Source organism: Heloderma suspectum, chromosome 7, assembly GCF_057233095.1.
Source record: "Heloderma suspectum isolate Gila_16-S chromosome 7, 16-S_ref, whole genome shotgun sequence".
NCBI classification, from domain to species: domain Eukaryota; kingdom Metazoa; phylum Chordata; class Lepidosauria; order Squamata; family Helodermatidae; genus Heloderma; species Heloderma suspectum.
The window spans coordinates 3,266,313-3,289,369 of record NC_139464.1 but is presented as its reverse complement, the minus strand read 5'-3'; the positions used below and the strand labels follow the sequence as shown (position 1 = coordinate 3,289,369).

The 23,057-nt window shown below is 49.7% G+C and overlaps 1 protein-coding gene across 4 annotated transcripts; it reads left to right on the top strand.

Annotated features, from left to right (window-relative positions):
• Positions 1 to 19,068: 19,068 nt before the first annotated feature.
• SCO2 (synthesis of cytochrome C oxidase 2) lies at positions 19,069 to 22,101 on the top strand. Of its 4 annotated transcripts, none has more exons than XM_084808873.1 (2): positions 19,069 to 19,125; positions 20,837 to 22,101. In XM_084808873.1, exon 2 carries the CDS (start codon positions 20,862 to 20,864, stop codon positions 21,843 to 21,845), a length of 984 nt encoding a protein of 327 aa, XP_084664999.1. In that variant the 5' UTR covers positions 19,069 to 19,125; positions 20,837 to 20,861; the 3' UTR covers positions 21,846 to 22,101. The 4 variants fall into 4 exon arrangements, with proteins under 4 accessions (XP_084664999.1, XP_084664997.1, XP_084665001.1 ...); XM_084808871.1 differs by having other exon boundaries at positions 20,851 to 22,095; XM_084808875.1 differs by having other exon boundaries at positions 19,069 to 19,199; positions 20,851 to 22,095.
• Positions 22,102 to 23,057: the final 956 nt, after the last annotated feature.

Genomic DNA, 23,057 nt, shown 5'->3' with positions numbered 1-23,057 from the left:
GCCTGGCGTGCTATGGTCCATGGGGTCACGAAGAGTCGGACACGACTGAACGACTGAACAACAAAGAGTTGGAAAAAGTGCAGAAAGGGCAACTAAAATGATCAAGGAGCTAGAGCATCTCCCCTATGAGAGAAGGTTACAACAGCTGGGATTGTTTAGCTTGGAAAAAAGGGGAGACATGATAGAGGTGTACAAAACTATGCATGGTGTGGAGAATGTGGATAGGGTGACATTTTTCTCCCTCTCTCAAAATACTAGAACCCAAGGTCATCCCATGAAGCTGATTGGTGAGAGATTCAGGACAAATAAAAGTACTCCTTCACACAGCGCATAGTTAAGCTATGGAATTCGCTACCACAGAAAGTAGTGATGGCCACCAATTTGGATGGCTTTAAAAGGGGGTTAGACAAATCCCTGGAAGAAAACGCTATCAATAGCTACTATTCTCGATGGCTATGTGCTACCTGTAGTACCAGAGGCAGTTGCTGGGCAACATGGTTGGGAGGGTGCTGCTGCGCTCATGCCCTGCTTGTGGGTTCCTGGTTGACAGCTGGTTGGCCACTGTGTGAACAGAATGCTGGACTAGATGGACCGTTAGTCTGATCCAGCAGGGCTCTTATGTTCTTAAAATTGGACCAAAATGAAAAATCAACAGTCCAAAATCATATTAACATTCCTGTAGGGATGGCAGAGAAATCCACCATGGACTCCAATGAGGCCAGATTTGTTAGAATCCGGCCCCCCAGAGTCTGTGGTGGAACAGACTGCTCCCCCCCACACAAACTAAGGTCAGGACAGACCCTACCTGGCACCAGCTGGTCCGGGTCCATCCTCTTTGTTCCACAGCCGTCCGCTGCCGGGCTGCGGACACAAATGGCATCCAGCGTAGTGGACACCATTTGCGTCCCTGCCCTTTGCTGTGATAGGCTACGTAAATAGTTATGTAGCCAATCATGGCAGAGGGCAAGGACGTAAATGGTGTCCCTTATGCTGGACACCATTTGCGGCCGCAGCCCAGCAGCGGACGGAAGTCCGGCTGCGGGCAGCCCCAGCCAGTGGCTTCGCGGACTCTCCACAGAGCGGAACCAGCCGGGGAGGATTCCGGGGGGAGGGACGGATCACCTCCCCCCCCAGCGGACCCCAGAGCGGACTGATAAGTGGGGTTCATACACCCCTACATTCCTGATTATGTAGACCCCCTTCCCACAATCTCCTTGAGGACAAATGTGGGGAGGAAAAGCCAGCACATTTACAACCTTATCAGGAGGATTTATTCAAACCATGTGATACAGGTATTGCCAACTCTGCCGCTTCAAAGGGTCCAGATTTAGTCCAGCAGGGCTATTTTCAAAACAAACTCCAAAGTGTTGTGGCAGAAGTTAATCCACAGCCTACCCCTTTTGTACCTGCAATAAGAGTTAAAATTACTGCCCATTTACTGACTCCAACTATACTACATGCTGCTCAAAATTGTATAGTTGAAAACCACACCACAGGAGTAGACCCTCCATGTGAATATCACCAACCTGTTCCTAATAAAAGTCCGTCAAAGGGCAGAAACTATAGAAAAGAAGCCACAGACGTTCAGCGTAATAGAGAGATACCTGGTAAACCTGCCCCTAGCATGTCTGCAGAGGTAGAGCAATGCTGACTACCCGCCCAGCCTCGCTCTAGACACCCGGTGTTGATGAAGATTCTCTCCTGGAATGTTGCAGGTTGGACCTCTCAACTAGCAGATGAGAACTTTAAAGAATTCTGCACCCAATTTCAAATCATTCTTATTCAAGAATCCTGGGTCACATTAACAACTTTTCCCTTTCTACCTGGATATGTTTTCTATTCTTCACCTGCAATTAAAGTAGAAAATAAAGGGCGTCCAAGAGGTGGTCTTGCCACCCTGGTCTCAGTTGACTTTAACCCAATTATATCACCTGTGGATATAGGCTTTACTAACAATATCATAACCCTCCAAATTGCCAGGACATCTGGTTTAAAAATTTTTCCTGATTAATATTTACTGTCACCCATATAATTTAAAGCATGAGGGATCCCAAATTTGGTCAGATTTAGATCATGTACTTACTTTTTTATTTGACACTAATGTCGACCCTCTAATTATATTAGCAGGAGACATGAATACCAGAATTGGGCAAAATAACAAGAAGATAGGAGAAAAGATGGGATTAAGCCCTGAAGAGCTCAGCCATCTCCCCATCAGGAACTCTAAAGATTCTGGGATTAATAAAGCTGGCTAATTACTATTTGCCCTTGTTCTTAAATTCCATCTACATATTTGTAATGGGAAGGGTGGAGATTATGATACTGATTCATATCCATATATTGGACTGAGGGGTGTATTGGCCCCAGGAGTGTAACCAAGTCACCTGTAGTGTTAGAGGGGCCTAGAGATCCATAATGCTTGCTTAAGTTCATTATGGGTGCAATTTCCTTGCTAGTAAGCCTCTGAGCATGTGAAGATGAGTCAAAGGGCCAATAGCATGGCCTAGCACTTTCCATACTAATGAGTGAATCAAGATGTGCCTGGGAAGTGAAGTTTGTTTGTCTGAAAGCTGCTGGTGGCTGTGCTGAGAACCAAGCCCTGCTAGTAGGCTGAGAATGAACACTAGGGGGCGCTTGCTGCTGTCATGCTGCCTCATTGCTAACATGTATGGTATAAAACCCATTGTACCCCATGGCTCTGGGTTCACAGAAGCTGTCTGATCCAACCATTGGGTACGCCTGTGTGCTGATTGTACCTAATAAAGTATCTACTTGTAAGTAAACCTGAATCTGATTTATCACTATCTTGGCACCTCTAACCTAAGAGTTCAAAGCCCATGGCCGGGGCAACACAAGGGGCGAGAGTGTGTTGGATTTTATGATCCTCTCTCAACCAGCTGCAGCCCATTTTCTGAACTTCAAGGTTGCCATCAGGCCAGAGAGTGATCATATGCCAATCCAACTCTCTCTCTCTTTGAGCACGGGATCAACTCCCTTACCTACAATACCATCAGAAAATCTGACTGTTCAAGGCAAAAGACATATACAGTGGCATGGAAAGATCCAGGAAGAGATATCTCAATTCCTGGTGTCCCCTGGAATGCTGTTACTAAGAGATAAACTCTTGACTGCCGGAGATCCCCTGGTAATCTTCGAGAAAATGGTTCAAATGATTAGACCTTTATTAGTCACCTCTAAAGCTATCCATCCACTGAAACCTCCTAATAGAGGTTGGTTTGATGCTCAGTGTATAGCCCAGAAGCACACTCTAGCAAAGGCCAAAAGAAAACTGAGGTGTGAGGACTCTGTAGAACTTTTTACTTGTTTTATATTTCTCCGAAGAAAATATAAAAATGTGTTGTGCTCAAAAAAGAATGAATACATGCGCAAATCATGGGTGGAATTGGGCCTGGTGGCTATAGAAAGGGACATCCCGATTTGGTGCTTTGGTAACCAAAGGGCTCCGTGGTTTTAGTGGCCCCATCGACAATCAAACTGCATCAATGCAGAGGCACACCTATTTTTCTGCACTCCACAGTCACTCCTCACCTTGGCCTGCTACAGCCCTACTGTATAATACGAAACTCACGTTGCCCCTCATTGCCTTGAATGGGGTCCAGTTACTCCAGATGAGATAAAAGGCTTAATCAACTCCCTCCCTGCAAAAAAAGCACCCGGTGAGGATTTGCTCCCTGGAGAACTGCTCAGAGCAAATTCTGATTGGTGGTGTCCAGTCCTCGCCACCATATTCACTTTTATACATTCTCAAGGGAGGGCTGGGGGGAGTATCGCAGTCCCAATTCATAAGAAAGGCCCTAAGTCCGATCCAAAGAACTTTAGACCAATGAGCCTGCTAAGCACCATCTCTAAATTATACACCCAATATCTACGACGCAGACTAGAGTCTTGGGCTGCTGGAAACTCAGTCACTGCTGAGCAACAGGCAGGATTCCGAAAGGGAAAGTCCACAACAGACCACTGCTTTGTTCTTCACCGTCTCATTCAAAAATACTCTCAACATGGCAGGAAAGAACGATTCGCCGCTTTTGTGGACTTCGGCTCAGCTTTTAATCTCATTGACAGACGTCGCCTATGGGAAAAGTTATCTCCCACAAATATTGACAGAAGGCTGCTCCGTTTAATTAAAATGCTCCGCTCCAATACCTCCCTCAGGGTCAGACTTGGGGCAAACGGCCTGCTTTCAGGAGACATCCTGACCGAAGGAGGTGTACGTCAAGGCTGCCTTTTGGCTCCCTTCCTGTTCAATTTTTATATAAACAATATTGTTCAAGGACTGAGCGGCTTGGAATTCTTTCCTGCCACAATTCTGGATGTAAAACTCTCAGTCCTTCCGTGTGCTGATGACATTGTCATATTTTCAACTGTACTAATTGGAATGTGGAGACCTACTGACCGGACTGAACAAGTTCTGTACAAATGAACATCTAATAATCAATCATTCCAAAACTGAAGTGGTAGTTTTGGGAAACAAGGAAAAAAGACATACAGGGAAACTGGATAATAAACCCGTTGACGAACAGCACCGTTCTAAATATCTAGGACTTGGGCTGAATGCTCTTCTTTCATGGAGATGCCACTTGGAGGCTGCTAAGTGGAAGACCTCCCACTCCATATATCCTCTGATGCGTTTCTTTAAATCTCAAGGGGGAGCCTGGTTACACCAGCAGTTGAGATATTTCTGGGGAAGATACTGCCCCAATTGCTGTATGGTGCGGAGATCTGGGGATATACAGACGTCTATATCCCAGGGGTGGTGCAGAACTCCTTCATGAGATCCCTTCTAGCTGTGCCCCAAGCTACACCAGCCCCCATGTTGCGGGCAGAGACAGGGATGCTCTCTGTTGACACACAGGGCATGCTGCCCTTCCTCCGCGCTGGCTGAAGGTGTCGTGCAGGCGTGACTGCCGCTCACCTAAAACGTGGCTTCCAGAACAACTGCAAACAGCAGCACAGCATTCTTGGGTAAAATCTGTAAGACACATTTTATATAACTGTGGGATTAGTGCAGATGTCTTGCCCTCCTCTAACACTGACAGAGTAAAGCAGCTCTACAAGGGAAGGATTTCCCTATATGCACAACGTTCTAATATGTCATACTCCACCTGGTATCCCCTGCATAAAGCAACGTATGGCGTGGAGCGCTACTTCACTCTGCTCACTGTTGCTCTCCTGAGAAAACTATTACAGCCCTGAGAGTACAGAGCACGCCCCCGCCCTCCGCTTCCCTGGATGGGAGGTTTTAAAAAGTCGTATGCCATCTACGACTCTGTGTGTGTGAGTCCGGTGAGGTTGGGGATACTGATCACTATCTCCTCCGTTGCCCCCTCTGGAATTCCTCCAGTATACCCTTAATTCTTTGGAAAATAGATCCCCTATGGAACAAGTGTGCTCTTTGCTGGCAGGTAACCATGATTATATTACGCAACAGGTTGCCAAATTTGCTTGTGCTGCCAGGAAGCTGAGGGCAAGGCGTTTAACTGCTCTTGCCAGCCAACCTTAGGGGAAGGCTTGTGCCTACGGTATTGCCTGGGGGGAAGTCTCACTTTCTTGTTTTATTATAAATATTTTAATTATCTTCCTTTGTATTCTTACTGTAATGTATTTTATCCATTTTTTTTTCTTCTGCTTCCTTTTTTTGGGTCTCTTACTCATGTATTTTAATTGTTATTTTAACTTGAAATTGAGATGGCCTTTGGCTTTAAACAATAAAGATTTATACTATACTATACTAACATTCCTGGTTAATAATTTTCATATAGTAGGTTATACCAATACAGATCAACCTGCCCCAGATGCGTTTCAAGCCCAATGGTCTTTGTCAGTGGGATGAAAAGTGTTACCATAACCATAACCCCCAAACACTCAGTTTTGTTAATTATCAAAATCGAACCTGCAAGGAAAAAACAAAGACAAAGATATCAAGTTACAGTCACCCCATGACACTTTCATTAAATTAAACACACAAATTTAAACTGATAAAGATATGTTTACCAGAAATTCAGTCTTGTATAGCTTGCCTGTTTTGTCAACTTCAGTTGGTTACTGGTTACAACAGGAGGAGAAGGGAGAAACACCATTCTCTCCTATTAATGAGGTATATAAAGAATGCAAAGGCAGGCCATATTGTCCATAAATAACTTGTTGAAAGTCCAAACAATCTAGAGGCAATCCAAATGGAAATCTTCTTACCATAACCAATGACTTGCATATGCCGACCCGAAGCATGAATCAAATTTTAGAAAAAATCCTGCATAGGAAAAGTCTATACACCGAACTGACTCCATTTTGAGACACAGCCAAAAGGCCAGGTGTCTTCATCCCCAGCTTCAGCAAAGGTGGAAGAAAGGCACAGAAATGGTGTTGAGAGCAATCATGTAAGACTAGACTGAGCAATTCCGTTTCTGATGGACTTCCTAAAATGCATTCCCCAAAGGCAACGTTGGCGATAAAACTGAGCAAAACCTGAATGTGGTATCTGGGAAGTTACTTGGACAACTACCTGCAATGTGCTCTTGTTGTTGCACTCCTGCCTTGACACCTGCCATGAAGACAGTCATTAGCACGCAAGGTCATCTTCTGTTAAAAGAACAGTGATAGGAAGGGCCCAGTGGGACGTCTGTTTCCAGTAAGTGCAGCCATGTCTCTGAGCGCCCCCCTTTGTTATACGGGGTGAAAGCCAGGTCAGTCTTTATCCCATAGCAAGTAGCGCCATTTCTGGAGCCCATGAGCCTTGTATGGTACTTGTCTCTGAACTATATAAGAACCCTCAGTTTTGGGCAACCAGACGTCCCCCATCCCCCTCTTCCCAGGGGTGTGGAGCCATGCTTTTGAAATCACTATGTGCCTCACCCCCCAGGGGTAAAGTGCCATGCTGTTGCTACAATCACTCAGAGTCTCTCCTCCCAGAGGAAAGGCTCCATGCTGAAATCACTGAAGGACTAGCCTCCTTCTCGCTGAAATCACGAGGCTCCTTGCTTGCCAGAGCAAGGTGCCATCAATGGGTGCCTCCCCACTCTCCCCCCACCCCCAGTCGAGGCTTCCTGCTTCCTTCCTCTTCACCTGAGACCAGGAGTTGCAACGCTTGCTAGTTCTTGACTGCAGGAAATGACTTCAGCCCAGGGAAAGGCATATTGCTTTTGGAGGTTCTTAGTAAAAACTGTAGCCTCCACCCCCTCTTTCCCCTGTGTGTGTGTGTTTCAAGCCTCAGGAAGACTCCTTCCTGCAGACTTGAAAACTACGTTTATGCCTGGAGCTAAAGAATGAAGCTAATTTCCCCACCAAGGCATAACTTGGTGAAGGCTGGAGCATCTCCAACTGGTATAAGTCTTAACAAATCCATTTGCTCAGTTAATTCCCCCAAAACCAGCATGTGCATTTGAATCTCTGTAAGAACATAAGAAGAGCCATCAGTGCCGGATTTAGGAACAAGCCAAGTAAGCCATGGCTTAGAGCCTCATATTATGAGGGGCTTCTAAATATTTTGGAGATAATCCCCTTCATGGATCGCTGCCTTGTTGTGGCGAAGGGGCTTGCGTAACTCAGTGAAGCCATAAGCTATGCCGTGCAGGGCCACCCAAGACGGACAGGTCATGGCAGAGAGTTCTGACAAAATGTGGTCCACTGGAGAAGGAAATGGCAACCCACTCCAGGATTCTTGCCAAGAAAACACCATGGAACGTATCACAAGGCAAAAAGAGATGACGCCGGAAGATGAGCCCCTCAGGTCGGAAGGTGTCCAATATACTACTGGGGAAAAGCAGAGGGAATTTCCAAGTAGCGCCAGAAAGAGTGAAGCGGCTGGGCCAAAGCCGAAAGGACACTCAGCTGTGGATGTGTCTGGTGGTGAAAAGAAAGTCCGATGCTGTAAAGAACAATACTGTTTAGGAACCTGGAATGTCAGATCAATGAATCAAGGTAAGCTAGAGGTGGTCAAACATGAGATGGCAAGATTGAACATTGACATCTTGGGAATCAGCGAACTAAAATGGACAGGCATGGGCGAATTTAATTCAGGTGACCATCATATCTACTACTGTGGGCAAGAATCCCTGAGAAGAAATGGAGTAGCACTCATAGTCAACAAAAGGGAGGGAAAAGCAGTACTGGGGTACAATCTTAAAAACGATAGAATGATCTCAGTACGAATCCAAGGCAAACCATTCAACATCACAGTAATTCAAGTCTATGCCCCAACCACTGATGCCGAAGAAGCTGAGGTTGATCGGTTCTATGAAGACCTACAACACCTTCTAGAACTAACACCAGAAAAAGATGTCCTCTTCATCATAGGGGATTGGAATGCTAAAGTAGGAAGTCAAGAAATAACTGGGATAACAGGCAAGCATGGCCTTGGTGTACAAAATGAAGCAGGACAAAGGCTAATCGAGTTTTGTCAAGAGAACACGCTGATCATAGCAAACACTCTTTTCCAACAGCACAAGAGGCGACTCTACACATGGACATCACCAGATGGTCAATATTGAAATCAGATTGATTATGTCCTTTGCAGCCAAAGATGGAGAAGCTCTATACAGTCAGTCAAAACAAGACCTGGAGCTGACTGTGGCTCAGATCATGAGCTTCTTATCGCAAAATTTCAGCTTAAATTGAAGAACGTAGGGAAAACCACTAAACCATTCAGGTATGACCTCAATCATATCCCTGATGAATATACAGTGGAGGTGAGGAATAGATTTCAGGGATTAGACCTGATAGACAGAGCGCCTGAGGAACTATGGACGGAGGTTCGTAACATTGTTCAGGAGGCAGCAACGAAATCCATCCCAAAGAAAAAGAAATGCAAGAAAGCCAAGTGGCTGTCTGATGAGGCTTTAAAAGTAGCTGACGAAAGAAGGGAAGCGAAAAGCAAGGGAGAAAGGGGAAGATATATCCAACTGAATGCAGAGTTCCAGAGAATAGCAAGGGGAGACAAGAAGGCCTTCTTAAATGAACAATGCAAAGAAATCGAGGAAAACAACAGAATGGGAAAGACTAGAGATCTCTTCAAGAAAATTGGAGATCTCAAGGGAACGTTTTGTGCAAAGACGGGCATGATAAAGGACAAAGAAGGCAGGGACCTAACAGAAGCAGATGAGATTAAGAAGAGATGGAAAGAATACACAGAAGAACTATACAGAAAAGATCTGAATGTCCCCGATAGCCATGATAGTGCGGTCACTGAACTTGAGCCGGACATCCTCGAGAGTGAAGTCAAGTGGGCCTTAGGAAGCATTAGTAACAACAAAGCTAGCGGAGATGACAGTATTCCAGCTGAGCTATTTAAAATCCTAAAAGATGATGCTGTTAAAGTGCTGCATTCAATATGCCAACAAATTTGGAACACTCAACAATGGCCGCAAGACTGGAAAAGGTCAGTTTACATTCCAATTCCAAAGAAGGGCAACGCCAAAGAGTGTTCAAACTACCGCACAATTGCGCTCATTTCACATGCCAGCAAGGTGATGCTCAAAATCCTACAAGCTAGGCTTCAGCAGTATGCGAACCGAGAACTACCGGAAGTACAAGCTGGGTTTCGAAGAGGCCGAGGAACTAGAGATCAAATCGCCAATGTTCGCTGGATCATGGAGAAAGCAAGAGAATTCCAGAAAAACGTCTATTTCTGCTTCATTGACTACGCTAAAGCCTTTGATTGTGTGGATCACAACAAAATGTGGCAAATTCTTAAAGTGATGGGAGTACCAGACCACCTTACCTGTCTCCTGAGAAACCTGTACCAGGGTCAAGAAGCAACAGTAAGAACCAGACATGGAACAACTGAGTGGTTCCAAATTGGGAAAGGAGTACGACAAGGCTGCATATTGTCACCCTGCTTATTTAACTTATATGCAGAGTACGTCATGAGAAACGCTGGGTTGGATGAATCACAGGTCGGAATTAAGATTGCTGGGAGAATTATCAACAACCTCCGATATGCAGACGATACCACCCTAGGCAAAAAGCGAAGAGGATCTAAAGAGCCTCTTGTTGAGGGTGAAAGAGGAGAGTGCAAAAGCTGGTTTGAAACTCAACATTAAAAAAACTCAGATCATGGCATCTGGCCCCATCACTTCCTGGCATATAGAAGGGGAAGAAATGGAAGCAGTGACAGATTTTATTTTCTTGGGCTCCAAGATCACCGCAGACGGTGACTGTAGCCATGAAATTAAAAGACGCTTGCTCCTTGGGAGGAAAGCTATGGCAAACCTAGACAGCATAGTAAGAAGCAGAGACATCACCTTACCGACAAAGGTCCGCATAATCAAAGCTATGGTTTTCCCAGTAGTAATGTATGGCTGTGAGAGCTGGACTATAAGGAAGGCTGAGCGCCGAAGAATTGATGCTTTCCAACTGTGGTGCTGGAGAAGACTCTTATGAGTCCCCTGGACTGCAAGGAGGTCAAATCAGTCAATCCTAGAGGGTAGCAACCCTGATTGCTCATTGGAAGGACAGATACTGAAGCTGAAGCTCCAATATTTTGGCCACCTAATGCAAAGAGAAAACTCTTTGGAAAAGACCCTGATGCTGGGAAAGACTGAAGGCAAAAGGAGAAGGGGACGACAGAGGATGAGATGGCTAGATAGCATCACCGATGCAATGAATATGAACTTGAGCACACTCCAGGAGAGAGCGCAGGACAGGAAGGCCTGGCGTGCTATGGTCCATGGGGTCACAAAGAGTCGGACACGACTGAACGACTGAACAACAACAACAACAACACAATGTATTATAATTGAAATTTCTTTGGCTTAAATGCATTGGAAAATCTGGTGTGACTTATAGCAGAGTCACCTTATATAAAGAAAGAATGGCAACACCGCATTTAGTATTGGGGGCAATAAACGCAGACTAGAGCCAGTTTAAAAGAAGTTCAAATCAACTTATTTTATTAGTGCTTTTATAGAGGGCTGTGCATGTGCCCCTGATTCGCTTCAGATGCTGATCTGGACCTTCTGAATTAGCCCCGCTTCACTTCGGACGGATTCAGACCCAATCCAGTTCATTTTGGATTCAGATACAAAGCAAGATTCGGATATCTGAATAATTCAAATTTTACATTTTCCCATTGACTTACATTGGAAAACAGGACCTTTTTCAGTTTTACAATAAATACATGAAATTTGGGGCCTGGCAGCCCCCATGGAGGTGATTCCACCTGCCAAATTTCAGACAGTTTGGCGCAGTAGTTTTTGTGCTAAGCGCAAGTAAAATTTGTTTTTCAACGAAAACTCTCAAAGCAAAGAGCTATAACATTTCACTGTTTCCACAGAAGTGCATAAAATCTGGATACCTGGCAGCCCCAATGCAGGTTGCTGAACCTGCCAAACTTCAGACAGTTTCGCCCAGTAGTTTTTGTGCTTTGTTGTTGCTCAGTCGTTCAGTCGTGTCCGACTCTTCGTGACCCCATGGACCACAGCACGCCAGGCCTTCCTGTCCTGCGCTCCCTCCCGGAGCGTGCTCAAGTTCATTGTTTTTGTGCTAGGCACAGGTAAAATGTGCTGTTCTCAGAAACTCTAACCAAAGGTAATAAACTAAAGGGATAATCAGAGAAGTTAGGTGTTTAAGAGGTGATTAGGAGGAAGTCACTATCACTAATCTCTGGTGTAGGTTTTTTGGAAGTGCAAATAACCCCTCTGCCCTAGAACTTTCCAATTCAGCTTCACACTGGATGACTTGAGGCTCTCTTTGGCTGAATGGAATACACATTACCTGGGAAAACAATAATGGCAGAGGAGGAGGAGAGGCAGCTCCGAGGAGGGGCGCAGCATGGGCACTGGCACAAGATTGGCAGGCAGAGACTGGCAGAGGAGATGGAGGAGAGGCAGCAGCAGCAAGGCGGGTCCTGGGTGGGTCCTGGGCACAGGTCAGGCAGGCAGGTTGGCAGGCAGAGCAGAGAAGCAGAGAGAGAGAGACACCCATGGGTACAGCAGGGTACGAATATGCAATGGGTGTCCAGACTGAAGTGGGGCTGGAAACAAACAAACTGGCCTGCAAAGTGGGCACATTGAAATATGGTGGACAGTGAGTTCTGAGTTGTAGTTGTCCAGACTCAAGTGAGGCCAGAAGCAAACAAACCAGACCTGCAAAGCAGGCACATATACGGAGGACATTGTGTTCTGAGTTGGAGTTATCTGGAGTGAGGCAAAGAGCAAGAGCAAAACAAAAGCAGATACAGAAAGAAAACTCCCTACAAGCAAAGGGGTCAAGGGAAGGGAGTAAGAGTACGCCCTGCCTGACTTATCAGGACTTGAAACTGGAGAATGTGCACCACTCTCAAAGTGCAGCTGAAGTAATACAACAATGTACTGTTTGGAAGCAGAAGTCCACCCATGCCAGGCAGGCACATTGATTGAAAGTACGGAGGACATTGAGTTCTGAGTTGGAGTTGTCTCAAGTGAGGCTGGAAACAGACAAAATCAGGCCTGCAAAGCGGGCACATTTACAGAGGACACTGAGCTCTGCGTTGTCCGGACTCAAGGGAGGGCACCGCCTGCCTGCTAAGGGTGCTGCAACATGGGAGCTTGTAGGAGGACACCGCAAGGGCCATCAACTTCTTGAACCCCACATTTTCAATTAGGCTGAATGGCTGGTTGTCCAATGCCACTATCTCACCGATGCAGTTGGTGATCTGGTCGGGCGTTGTAACCTCCACCTTGTGGACCCCTACTTCCCCCTCCCCATCTCCTCCATGGTGGCCTGCCTAAGCCTCCTGGGGGTGGGAGACGGAGGGCTCGCAGGAGCTCCAGCACTTCTGGCCTTCTGCTTGCCCCTGCTGTCTGGCTGCTGGGCCGTGGGGGCCCCTTTCCTGAGCAAGACCAATTGGTGCTGCTTTCTTAAGTGCAGGAGCAGGCTGCTACACGTGTAGCGCCCTGGCTCCCCCCGCTCCCGAAAGGTGCCTTGCAGTGGCAGCAGGCAACAGTGCTGGGATCCACTCCCACCTCAGAGTGGTCCCACAGGATGCTGCCCTGCCATTTCTGTGGAGACAAGGACTGCCTGCCTTGAGGCTCGGGGGTCTCCACAGGAGCAGGGGGAACAATGGAAGAGGGGTCGGGTGCTGGAGATTGAGCCTCTGCCTGCTGCTCATCTTCCCCCACACCTGACCCTCCACCACACTGAGGACATCAGACACTTCTGACGTGACGTCCACCAGCTGGCTCCACTCTTCCACTACGTAAGAAGGAGATGCTGCTCCTTTGGCAAGAGCGCTGCTGCTGCTGCCTGCACCGGCCTCCTCAAACAGTGACCTCCGGGCACCGCGACTGGCCTCCGCACTCTGCTGCCCTACTCCGGGACGCCCTATCTGGACTGTGGGCGACCCAGCTTGGCTCGCCCACCTCTTCCCCTGCCAAGACCCCGAAGATACCTCATATTGGGCTTGCTTTGCCACAATGTAGGAAATGTAAATAATATATGTTAATGTGTGCAGTGCTTTGCCCACTGTATTTGAAACGTGGACTTGTGTGCAGTGCTCTGCCACACACTGTTTGCTTGACCACAACACAAGCGCGCACAAACACACGACACAAGAGCAAAAGAAAAGCAAATACAGAACTACCTACAATCAAGGGGGGAGGGAGGAACAGTCCTAAAACAGTCTATAATCCTAAAAGGAAAGGTTTTGTTGTTGTTGTTGTTGTTTCTAAGGGAAAGATATAGACTTCAAAAATGGGAAGGGAAGGAATACAGGAATTGAGAAGAGCGGGGGTGGGGAGCCAATGAACAAGGAAAGTACATAGTTTATATATATATTGCTTGTTTGTTTTTATAAAGAATCAACAAAGAAAGCAAGAATGCAAGCTAATAAGAATGGTTGACTGGCGAAGTGGGGGGGGGGAGCCAAAGAACAAGGCAAGGAAACTAAAGTACTATTTAAATCTATTTTTGGTTTTTAAAATAAAGAATCTAAAAAAGAAAGAGAGGGAAGACTAATAGGAATAGCTGAACTGAGAAGGGCTGGGTGGGAAGGAAGAAGGACAAGTGAAGCTGCAGCAGAACGCGCCCGCCACACAGATCTCACACTGAAACGAAAGCAGACAGACCATCGCCTGTTACATACGGCACTCCCCCTGCCCTCCTCCGCCACTGTCACTGATTGGAGACTGCGGGGGTAAGGTCAGCCCTCATTTGGCAACTGCAGTTGCCACTTGCCAAGGCTCACAATTCTCCCCCTCCCTCCTCCTCCTCAGCCCCTCACTGATCTTTTGCAAATTGATACGTTTTAGAGACAGGCTGCCTGGGCTTCAGAACAGCTCCAAATCTCCGAGGCAGACCGAGGCGATTCAGGGGTGAAGCTTCACTTCAGACCACCTTCAGAGCTCAACGAGGCACCCCCGAAGCAGCCCGATCTGCTTCGGGATTCGGATTTGGCTCCAAAGCGGTGCACAGCCCTACCCTGTAACTAGATCCACCTCTGCTTCCCACAAGGATCTATATTGGGACCAGTGCTTTTCAGCTTGTTTATAAACCATCTGGATTAGGAGCAAGCAATGAAGTGGCCAAGTTTGCAGATGGCACCAAATTATTTAGGGTGGTTAAAACAAAACAGGATTGCGTGGAGCTCCAAATGGATCTCTCGAGAACGGGCATCCAAATGGCAAACGCGGTTCAATGTAAGCAAGTGTAAAGCGATGCAAGTTGGACCAAAAATCCCAACTTCAAATATAACCTGATGGGATCTGAGCTAGCAGTGACCACCCAAGAAAGCAATCTTGGGGTTCTGGTGGACAGCTCAATGAAGATGTCTACCCAGTGTGGGGCCACTGTAAAAAAGGCAAACTCCATGTTAGGCATAATTAGAAAAGGAATTGAGAATAAAACTGCCAAGTCCATACTTCCCTTATATAAATCCATCATGTGACAACACTTGGAATACTGTGTACAGTTGTGGTCACTGCACCTAAAAAGGATATTGTAGAGCTGGAAAAAGTGCAGAAAAGGGCAACTAAAATGATCAAGGGGCTGGAACATTTCCTCCATGAGGGAAGGTTACAACGGCTGGGATTGTTTAGCTTGGAAAAAAGGAGGGTAAGGGGAGATATGATAGAGGTGTACAAAATTATGTATGGTGGACAAACATAAGAAGCACCCTGCTGGATCAGACCAAAGGTCCATCTAGTCCAGCATCCTGTTTTTCACAGTGGTCAGCCAGATGCCTCCAAGAAGCCCACCATAGAATCATAGAATAGTAGGGTTGGAAGGGGCCTACAAGGCCATCGAGTCCAACCCCCTGCTCAATGCAGGAATCCAAGTCAGAGCATCCCTGACGGATGGCTGTCCAGCCTCGTCTTGAACGCCTCCAGTGTGGGAGAGCCCACCGCCTCCCCAGGTAATTGGTTCCACTGTCGTATTGCTCTAACAGTCAGAACGTTTCTCCTGATGTTCAGCCAGAATCTGGCTTCCTGTCACTTGAGCCCATTATTCCGTGTCCTGAACTCTGGGAGGATTGAGAAGAGATCCTGGCCTTCCTCTCTGTGACAACCTTTCAAGAACTTGAAGAGCACTATTATATCTCCCCTCAATCTTCTTTTCTCAAGGCTAAACATGCCCAGTTCCTTCAGTCTCTCCTCATAGGGCTTTGTTTCCAGTCCTCTGATCATCTTTGTTGCCCTCCTCTGAAGCCTCTCCAGTTTGTCTGCATCCTTCTTAAAGTGTGGTGCCCAGAACTGGACACAGTACTCCAAATGAGGCCTAACCAGTGCTGAGTAGGGGGGAACTAGTACTTCCCGGGATTTGGAAGCTCTGCTTCTGTGAATGCAGCCCAAAATAGCATTTGCCTTTCTTGCAGCCACATCACATTGTTGGCTCATATTCAGCTTCTGATCGACAACAATTCCAAGATCCTTCTCGCTTGTAGTGTTGCTGAGCCACGTATCCCCCATCTTGTGACTGTGCATTTGGTTTCTTTCTCCTAGGTACAGAACTTGGCATTTATCACTATGAAATTCCATTCTGTTGTTTTCTGCCCAGCGCTCCAGTCTATCAAGGTCACTTTGAATTTTGTTTCTGTCTTCCAAAGTATTAACTATCCCGCCCAATTTTGTGTCATCTGCAAATTTGATCAGCATTCCCTGCACCTCCTCCTCCAAGTCATTCAAAGAAATGTTGAAGAGCACTGGGCCCAGGACTGAGCCCTGTGGTGCCCCACTCGTTACCTCTCCCCAGTTTGAGAAAGTCCCATTGAGAAGCACTCTTTGAGTCCGATTCTGTAGCCAACTGTGGATCCACCGGATCGTTGTTTCATCTAGCCCACTTTGAGCTAGTTTGCTCATCAGGATATCATGGGGCACTTTGTCGAAAGCTTTGCTGAAGTCGAGGTATATGATGTCTACGGCATTCCCACAGTCCACAAGGGAGGTGACTTGATCCAAAAATGAGATCAGATTCATCTGGCAGGACTTGTTCTTGACAAATCCATCTTGGCTTCGAGTAATCACGGCATTGTTGTCAAGGTGCTTCCAGATGGATTGCTTTATAATCTGCTCCAGAATTTTCCCAGGGATTGATGTCAGACTGACTGGTCTGTAGTTCTCAGGTTCCACCAGCAGGGCATGAAGGCAATAGCCCCTCTCACAGTTGTTTCCCAGTGACTAGTATTCAGAGGCATACTGCCTCTAATATTGTTGATAGTCATCAGGACTAGTAGGCACTGATAGCCTTATTCTCCATGAATTTGTCCTATCCCCCTTTTAAAGCCATCCAAATTGGTGGCCATCATTAGTGGCTAGGGATACATTTTTCTCCCTTTCTCATAATACTAGAACCCAATGGGGTCATCCCATGAAGCTGAGTGGTGGGAGATTCAGGACAGACAAAAGTCCTTCTTCACACAGTGCTCAGTTGAACTTTGGAATTCACTTCCTGCCCTCTCCTAGTGAGAATTCCCCTTCTCTAAGGCCTTTCTTACCTGCAGCAGGAACCACCTTCTCTCTCACCTGCCAGGTTTTGCTGCCACCAGGCCCTTTAGGGCTCCGGTCCAACCCTTTCCTCACCCCTCTCTCTGAGAGGACACACAGGCTTTACTTATAACCCTGCGCTGCCCCCTTTATACCTTTCCCTTACATAGTCCAGAGCAGAAGGCATAGGATTATGCCTTTACCTAGGGAGGTAGTGGGCTCCCTTTACTTGGCGGTGGCGGGCTCTCCCACACTGGAGGCATTCAAGATGAGGCTGGAGAGCCATCTGTCGGGGATGCTCTGACTTGGATTCCTGCATCGAGCAGGGGGTTGGGCTAGATGGTCTTGTAGGCCCCTTCCAACCCTACTATTCTATGGTTCTATGATTTGGTTAAAGAAATGAAGTTTATAAATTACAGGAATAAGTTGTTGAATAATAAACAAGCAAGAAGGTCAAACCAGTCCATCCTCCAGGAAATAAAGCCAGACTGCTCACTTGAGCGAAGGATATTAAAGGCAAAACTTAAGTACTTTGGCCACATCATGAGAAGACAGGATACCCTGGAGAAGATGCTGATGCTAGGGAAAGTGGAAGGCAAAAGGAAGAGGGGCCAACCAAGGGCAAGATGGATGGATGATATTCTGGAGGTGACGGACTCGGCCTTGGGGGAGCCGGGGGTGGCGACGGCCGACAGGAAGCTCGGGTGTGGGCTGGTCCATGAAGTCACAAAGAGGCGGAAGCGACTGACCGAATAAGCAGCAACAAACTCTTGGGGCACAATCCTATGTGTGTTTAGACAGAGAAAAGGCCTACGACTCCCAGCATGCCCCAGCCAGCCTTGCTGGCTGGGGCATGCTGGGAGTCGTAGGCCTTTTCCCTGTCTAAACACACATAGGATTGTGCCCTAATGCGTGGCTCTATTAATTTCGGTTCTCTCAGGAACTGTTCTCTAAATCACCCTCTCAAACAATCCCTTCCCAGATCACCACAGACCCCCCTCCCCGAGTCCTCAACGCCCACAGCCCCTCCCCGCCTCTGATCTAAACCGCCTCACAGCAAAGCACGGTTTATATAACACGCGCTTCACCCGCACGTCACTCACTCAGTCAGTCATCGCACAGATGCAAATCCAGCACTCTTCCTGCCAATCCTCTCTTGCTCACCAGACATACCCGCCACGAAACACGGCCGTCAGTGGGATACGCAAGAATGACCACAGACTTATTGTCACACAGATGTGGAACATCACCGCCACACATACGGATGGCGTTAAAAGGGAGTCGGGCAAATTCCTGGAGGAGAAAGCTATCAGGGGCTGCCAGTCCCGATGGCTCTGTGCCGCCTCCAGTATCAGAGGCAGAGAGCCTAGGTGCGCCAGGCGCTCCTGCCCTACTTGTCGACTTACAAAGCATCACAGAACAGTAGGGTTAGGAGGGGCCGGCAAGGCCATCGAGTCCAACCCTGCTCAATGCAGGAACCCAGGTCAGAGCATCCCTGGCAGGTGGCTGCCCAGCCTCGTCTCGAACGCCTCCAGCGTGGGAGAGCCCGCCACCTCCCTAGGTAACTGGTTCCATTGTCGCATTGCTCCGACAGTCAGGAAGTTTCTCCCAATGTTCAGCCGGAATCTGGCTTCCTGCCACTTGAGCCCATTCTTCCGTGTCCTGCACTCTGGGAGGATGGAGAAGAGATCCTGGCCTTCCTCTCCGGGACAACCTTTCAAGGACTCGAAGAGCGCTATCCTGCCTCCCCTCGGTCTCCCCTTCTCAAGGCTAAGCATGCCCAGCTCTTTCAGTCCCTCCTCACAGGGCTTCGTTTCCAGGCCCCCGGTCATCTTCGCTGCCCTCCTCTGCAGCTCGTCTGCATCCTTCTTCACGTGCGGCGCCCAGAGCTGGACGCAGCGCTCCAGGTGAGGCCTGGCCAGAGCTGAGCGGAGGGGAGGTCTCGGCCCGCGCAGCGCGCCGGACTAGGCCCGGCGGTGGCCCACCCAGCAGGGCGCTCGCACGCGGGACGGCCCCCGACGAGGCTCTGCTGCGGAAGGCGCGCCGCGCTGAGTCGGGGCGCCCTCTGCCGGCCGCTTCGTGCAGCAGCGCCGCGCCGCCGCCAGGGCCCGCGAGGCGGCTCGGAGGAGGCGGAAGCGCGGCCCAGGGCAACGCGCATGCGCTGAGCCGGCCCAGCGGCGGCGGGGGAGCCCGCCTGCCGGAGGGGAACCCGGAAGTAAGCTGCACGTGGGAGCGGGACTGGGGGGGCGGAGAGGGGGCTGCAGCAGGTTGCGGCCTTGCAGCCCTTGCGTGAGTCCGGGGAGGTCAGCCGGACTGAGGGCCCCCCGAATTGCAGGGGAGAGCCCGCGCCGGGCGGGGAGGGCTTCTGGGGGTGCCCCAGAGCTCGACCGGCCCTTCCGGGCTTACGCGCCGTCCGCCTCGGAGCCCCCAGGGCAGGGGCGCGGCGGGGGGCCGGTCTCCGCTTGCTGGGCGACTCGAGCCCCCCCGCCCGCCAGGCGCCGCCCGCCCCTTCCTGTCGCCCCCGCGCAGGGGCCGGGGAGGGGCCGAGGCTTGCGCTGGGGCTCGGGGGTGGGGCAGTGGGGGGATCGCCGAGGCGGCGATTCCAGCCGTGGGGCGGCCGCGGCCGTGAGGGCGGCCGCGGCGGAGGCTCGGGGGCAGCCGCCCCGTGACGCCGGGCGGAGGACTCGGCCGAGGCCGCGGCGCCTTAGCTCTCGGCTGGGGAGGGGCGAGCGCGCCCCGCCCGGCCCGCGGCGTCGCACGATGCCGGCGCGGATCGCAGCGGAGGGCGGGTCTGGCCGAGCCCGGCTTTGCAGGCTGGAGGCCCGGCTTCGAGCCCCGGCCGCATCTCCGGGAAGGGCGAGGAGCGGCGACAGTGCTGGGCGCGCGCTCGGTGTGCGGCAGCTGCCCGCGCGCCATACGCTGACCGCACTCGGCCTCCCTCCCCCGCCGTCCACGGTACTTCGGGGGATGACTGCCACAGCCCTGGGATTGCATGTTGCGTGCCCGCCCCCCTCCGCCTCTGCTGTTGCCCCCCATTTACCGGGTGGAGGGCGGGCGGGCGGGCGGGGCTGTACCGGGGCGGTGTGAGGTAGTGCCCGCCGGAGGCCCATGCAGCCGGCATTACTTGGTCGGTGGGGGTGAGACGTAGCTAGGACTGCCGCACAGGACTGGGGTGGCGGAGGCAAGATGTCAGGGCCAAGTTGCTAGACTGGACCATTAGGACAAAATGCACAGGGACAGCGGTGTTACCTCCTGATTAGGACCAACTCATCTTTGCTTCTGTGCTGTGTGTGAGACTTGGGGGTTGCACAGTTTTCCCTAAAGCTGTACATTAAAAGTGTCTCCCCCACCCCCCGCCCTTTAAAATAGGGAAAAGGGTTGTTTCTGAGTGAGGCCCTGGTGCTGGGACCTTGTCTGCAGCTTCAGTCTTCTTAAGATGATTTTCTGTGCAAAAGCTCTCGGGTCACACAGAGGCACAATGGGCGAACTCCCTTTGGAAATACTTTTTTTATATTTTTAAAAGCACTAGCAATTATCCAAAGACCAAACCTCACTCCTGGGTGGCATACAAGCTGATCGCTTCAGGGATCCATTTTACTAAATGAACAGAGCATCTCTGCACCCCCCATTTCCATTAACAGAAGACAGTTCTAAATACTCTGTGAAACTCCCACTGTTAGAATCTGAACACCTGTGTCCAGATGGTTTCTATAAGCAACGTGCCCTCACTCAGAAACACTTTCCCCCCAGAACATACATGGATACGTAGCCTGAGGAAGCTCTGTGTAACATGAAAGCTTGCATACTGTATTGGTGGATTGTAGTAAAGGCATTGTTTTGCTGCCCTTATGAATTTTGCCAGAGCTGCAGGCTGCCGGCCTGAGCCCTGCCTGTGCCTCTCCTTCCGCAATCATGATCTTCTCTAGTTTTCTCCTTCCAGCTCTTTCTGGGATGCTTCGGTCCTTCGGCACCCTGGGCCCTCAGCGTGTGGCACCATGCACCGCCCTCTGGGGGAGGTACCAGTTTGCCTGCAAGCAAGCCAGCAACCCCCTCCAGCCTGCCTGCCATAGGCAGCTTGCGTGTTTGGTCAGTGGGACAGCCACTGACAACAGATTACCTCTGTTGAATGTCTGGGACATGGGCAACACCAGCATTTCTGACCCTGCCTGTGCAGCTGCCCAGGGCATCCTTCCTGGAGCTAGAGTGGCCTCGTGCCCTAGCAGGACAGGGTGGCACAGGACTGGCTGGAGGCCTTTCTCTCAGGGGAGCTCCCCAAGTCCTGGCTCTGGCCCACACCTCCAGCTGAGGACTCGGCTAGCCATCACCCTTCTCTTTGGGGGTGGGATCCTGGCGGGTTGGCTGTACGTGCGGGCAGAGAAGGCACAGAAGGAGAAGCTGAGGCGCATTGAGGAACTGAAGAAGGTGGCCATAGGACAAGGAGACTTCCACCTGGTGGACCACACAGGGAAGCCCTGCTCCAAGGCCGACTTGAAGGGAAGCTGGATCTTGCTGTATTTCGGCTTCACCCACTGTCCCGATATCTGTCCTGAGGAGCTGGAGAAGATGAGCCATGTGGTAGAGCTACTGGACCAAGAGGCCCGGCTGCCTCGCATCCAGCCCGTCTTCATCACGGTTGACCCTGAGCGGGACGATGTCGAGGCCGTGGCCAAGTATGTGCGGGAGTTCCACCCACGGCTCATGGGGCTGACCGGCACCCCTGACCAGGTGCGTGAGGCTGGCAGGGCCTACCGCGTCTACTACAGCACTGGGCCCAAAGACGAAGACAACGATTACATTGTGGATCACACAGTGATCATCTACCTGCTCGGCCCGGACGGGCTCTTCTTGGACTATTACAACAGGAGCAAGTCAGAAGCCAGCATTGCTCAGAGCATCAAAGGCCACATGGAAACCTACAGGAGCCTCTTTAGCTGAGCCAAGGTGTGCACAGCCTCCAAGCTCACGGACAGGCTGCTCCTTGAGGGTTGCATTCTACTTGAATGTGACAGACTCTTTTGAGGGAGGGGGCTATTTATGCTCGTGGACTTTTTGGGAGACCTATTGAGATGATGAGTTTGAGGCTATATTAAAAGAGAAGTGCTACTACTATGAATTGGTATTACACATCAAGTGTTTATCATGTTTCCGTATACATTTCTGGGTAAGAATATTCTTAAAAACCTTTTTGGGGTATGCCTTGTACATACACTTTCTCTAACGTGGTTACCAAACATTTTCCAGATATGCGCCAAAGCCTTTCTCTTAGCTGCTTTTAAACTCTTGTTAGATGTGGATGGGCCCCCAGTCCTTAAATAGAAAGACACCTGCAAGCTAAGCACACATCTGCCTGCTTTATTCCACCTGAAAAATTAGGGACTGCTGCCTGCAGCTCAGAATGCCCCCCCCCCCCCCAGCCAAATCAGATCTGTGAAACTGTTCTAAAAATGTGTCCAAATTCACTTCAGGAACTAGCAAAGAAGCTGATATGCAGTTTCAGCTACTCGTTAGTTTTCTGAAGCTGGAGCTTTTAAATTCTAGACCTGTGGTTTTCAACCTCTCTGCCCCTGGGGAACAGCTTTCCGCAAGTGTGTCTGTAACGACCTCTGTGTGCTGCAAAGGATTCTGCAGTGTGTTCCTGGGCACACGTTGCATTGATGTGGGATGCTTGTTGGCCAGGCCGTTTGAGCATTGTCATCCTGTGTGAAGCCTCCAACACAGCCTAGTGGGTGCTCGCTGCAGGGAAACTATATACGCAGCACATAGTTAAACTATGGAGTTTGCTACCGCAGGCTGTAGTGATGGCCACCAATTTGGATGGCTTTAAAAGGGTGGACAAATTCCTGGAAGAAAAGGCTTTCAGTGGCTACTAGTCCTGATGTGCTACCTCCAGCACCAGAGGCAGTGAGGCTGTGTACATCAGTTGCTGGGGAACATGGGTGGGAGGGTGCTGTTGCGCTCGTGCCCTGCTTGTGGGTTCCTGGTCGACAGCTGGTTGGCCACTGTGTGAACAGAATGCTGGACTAGATGGACCCTGGGTCTGATCCAGCAGGCCGCCTCTTACGTTCTTATGAAAGACAGGCCGCGGCTCTCCTGGAAGAAAGCATGTTCATCCCTTTCTTTCATTGAGGAACTTCCCCTCCCCCAGAT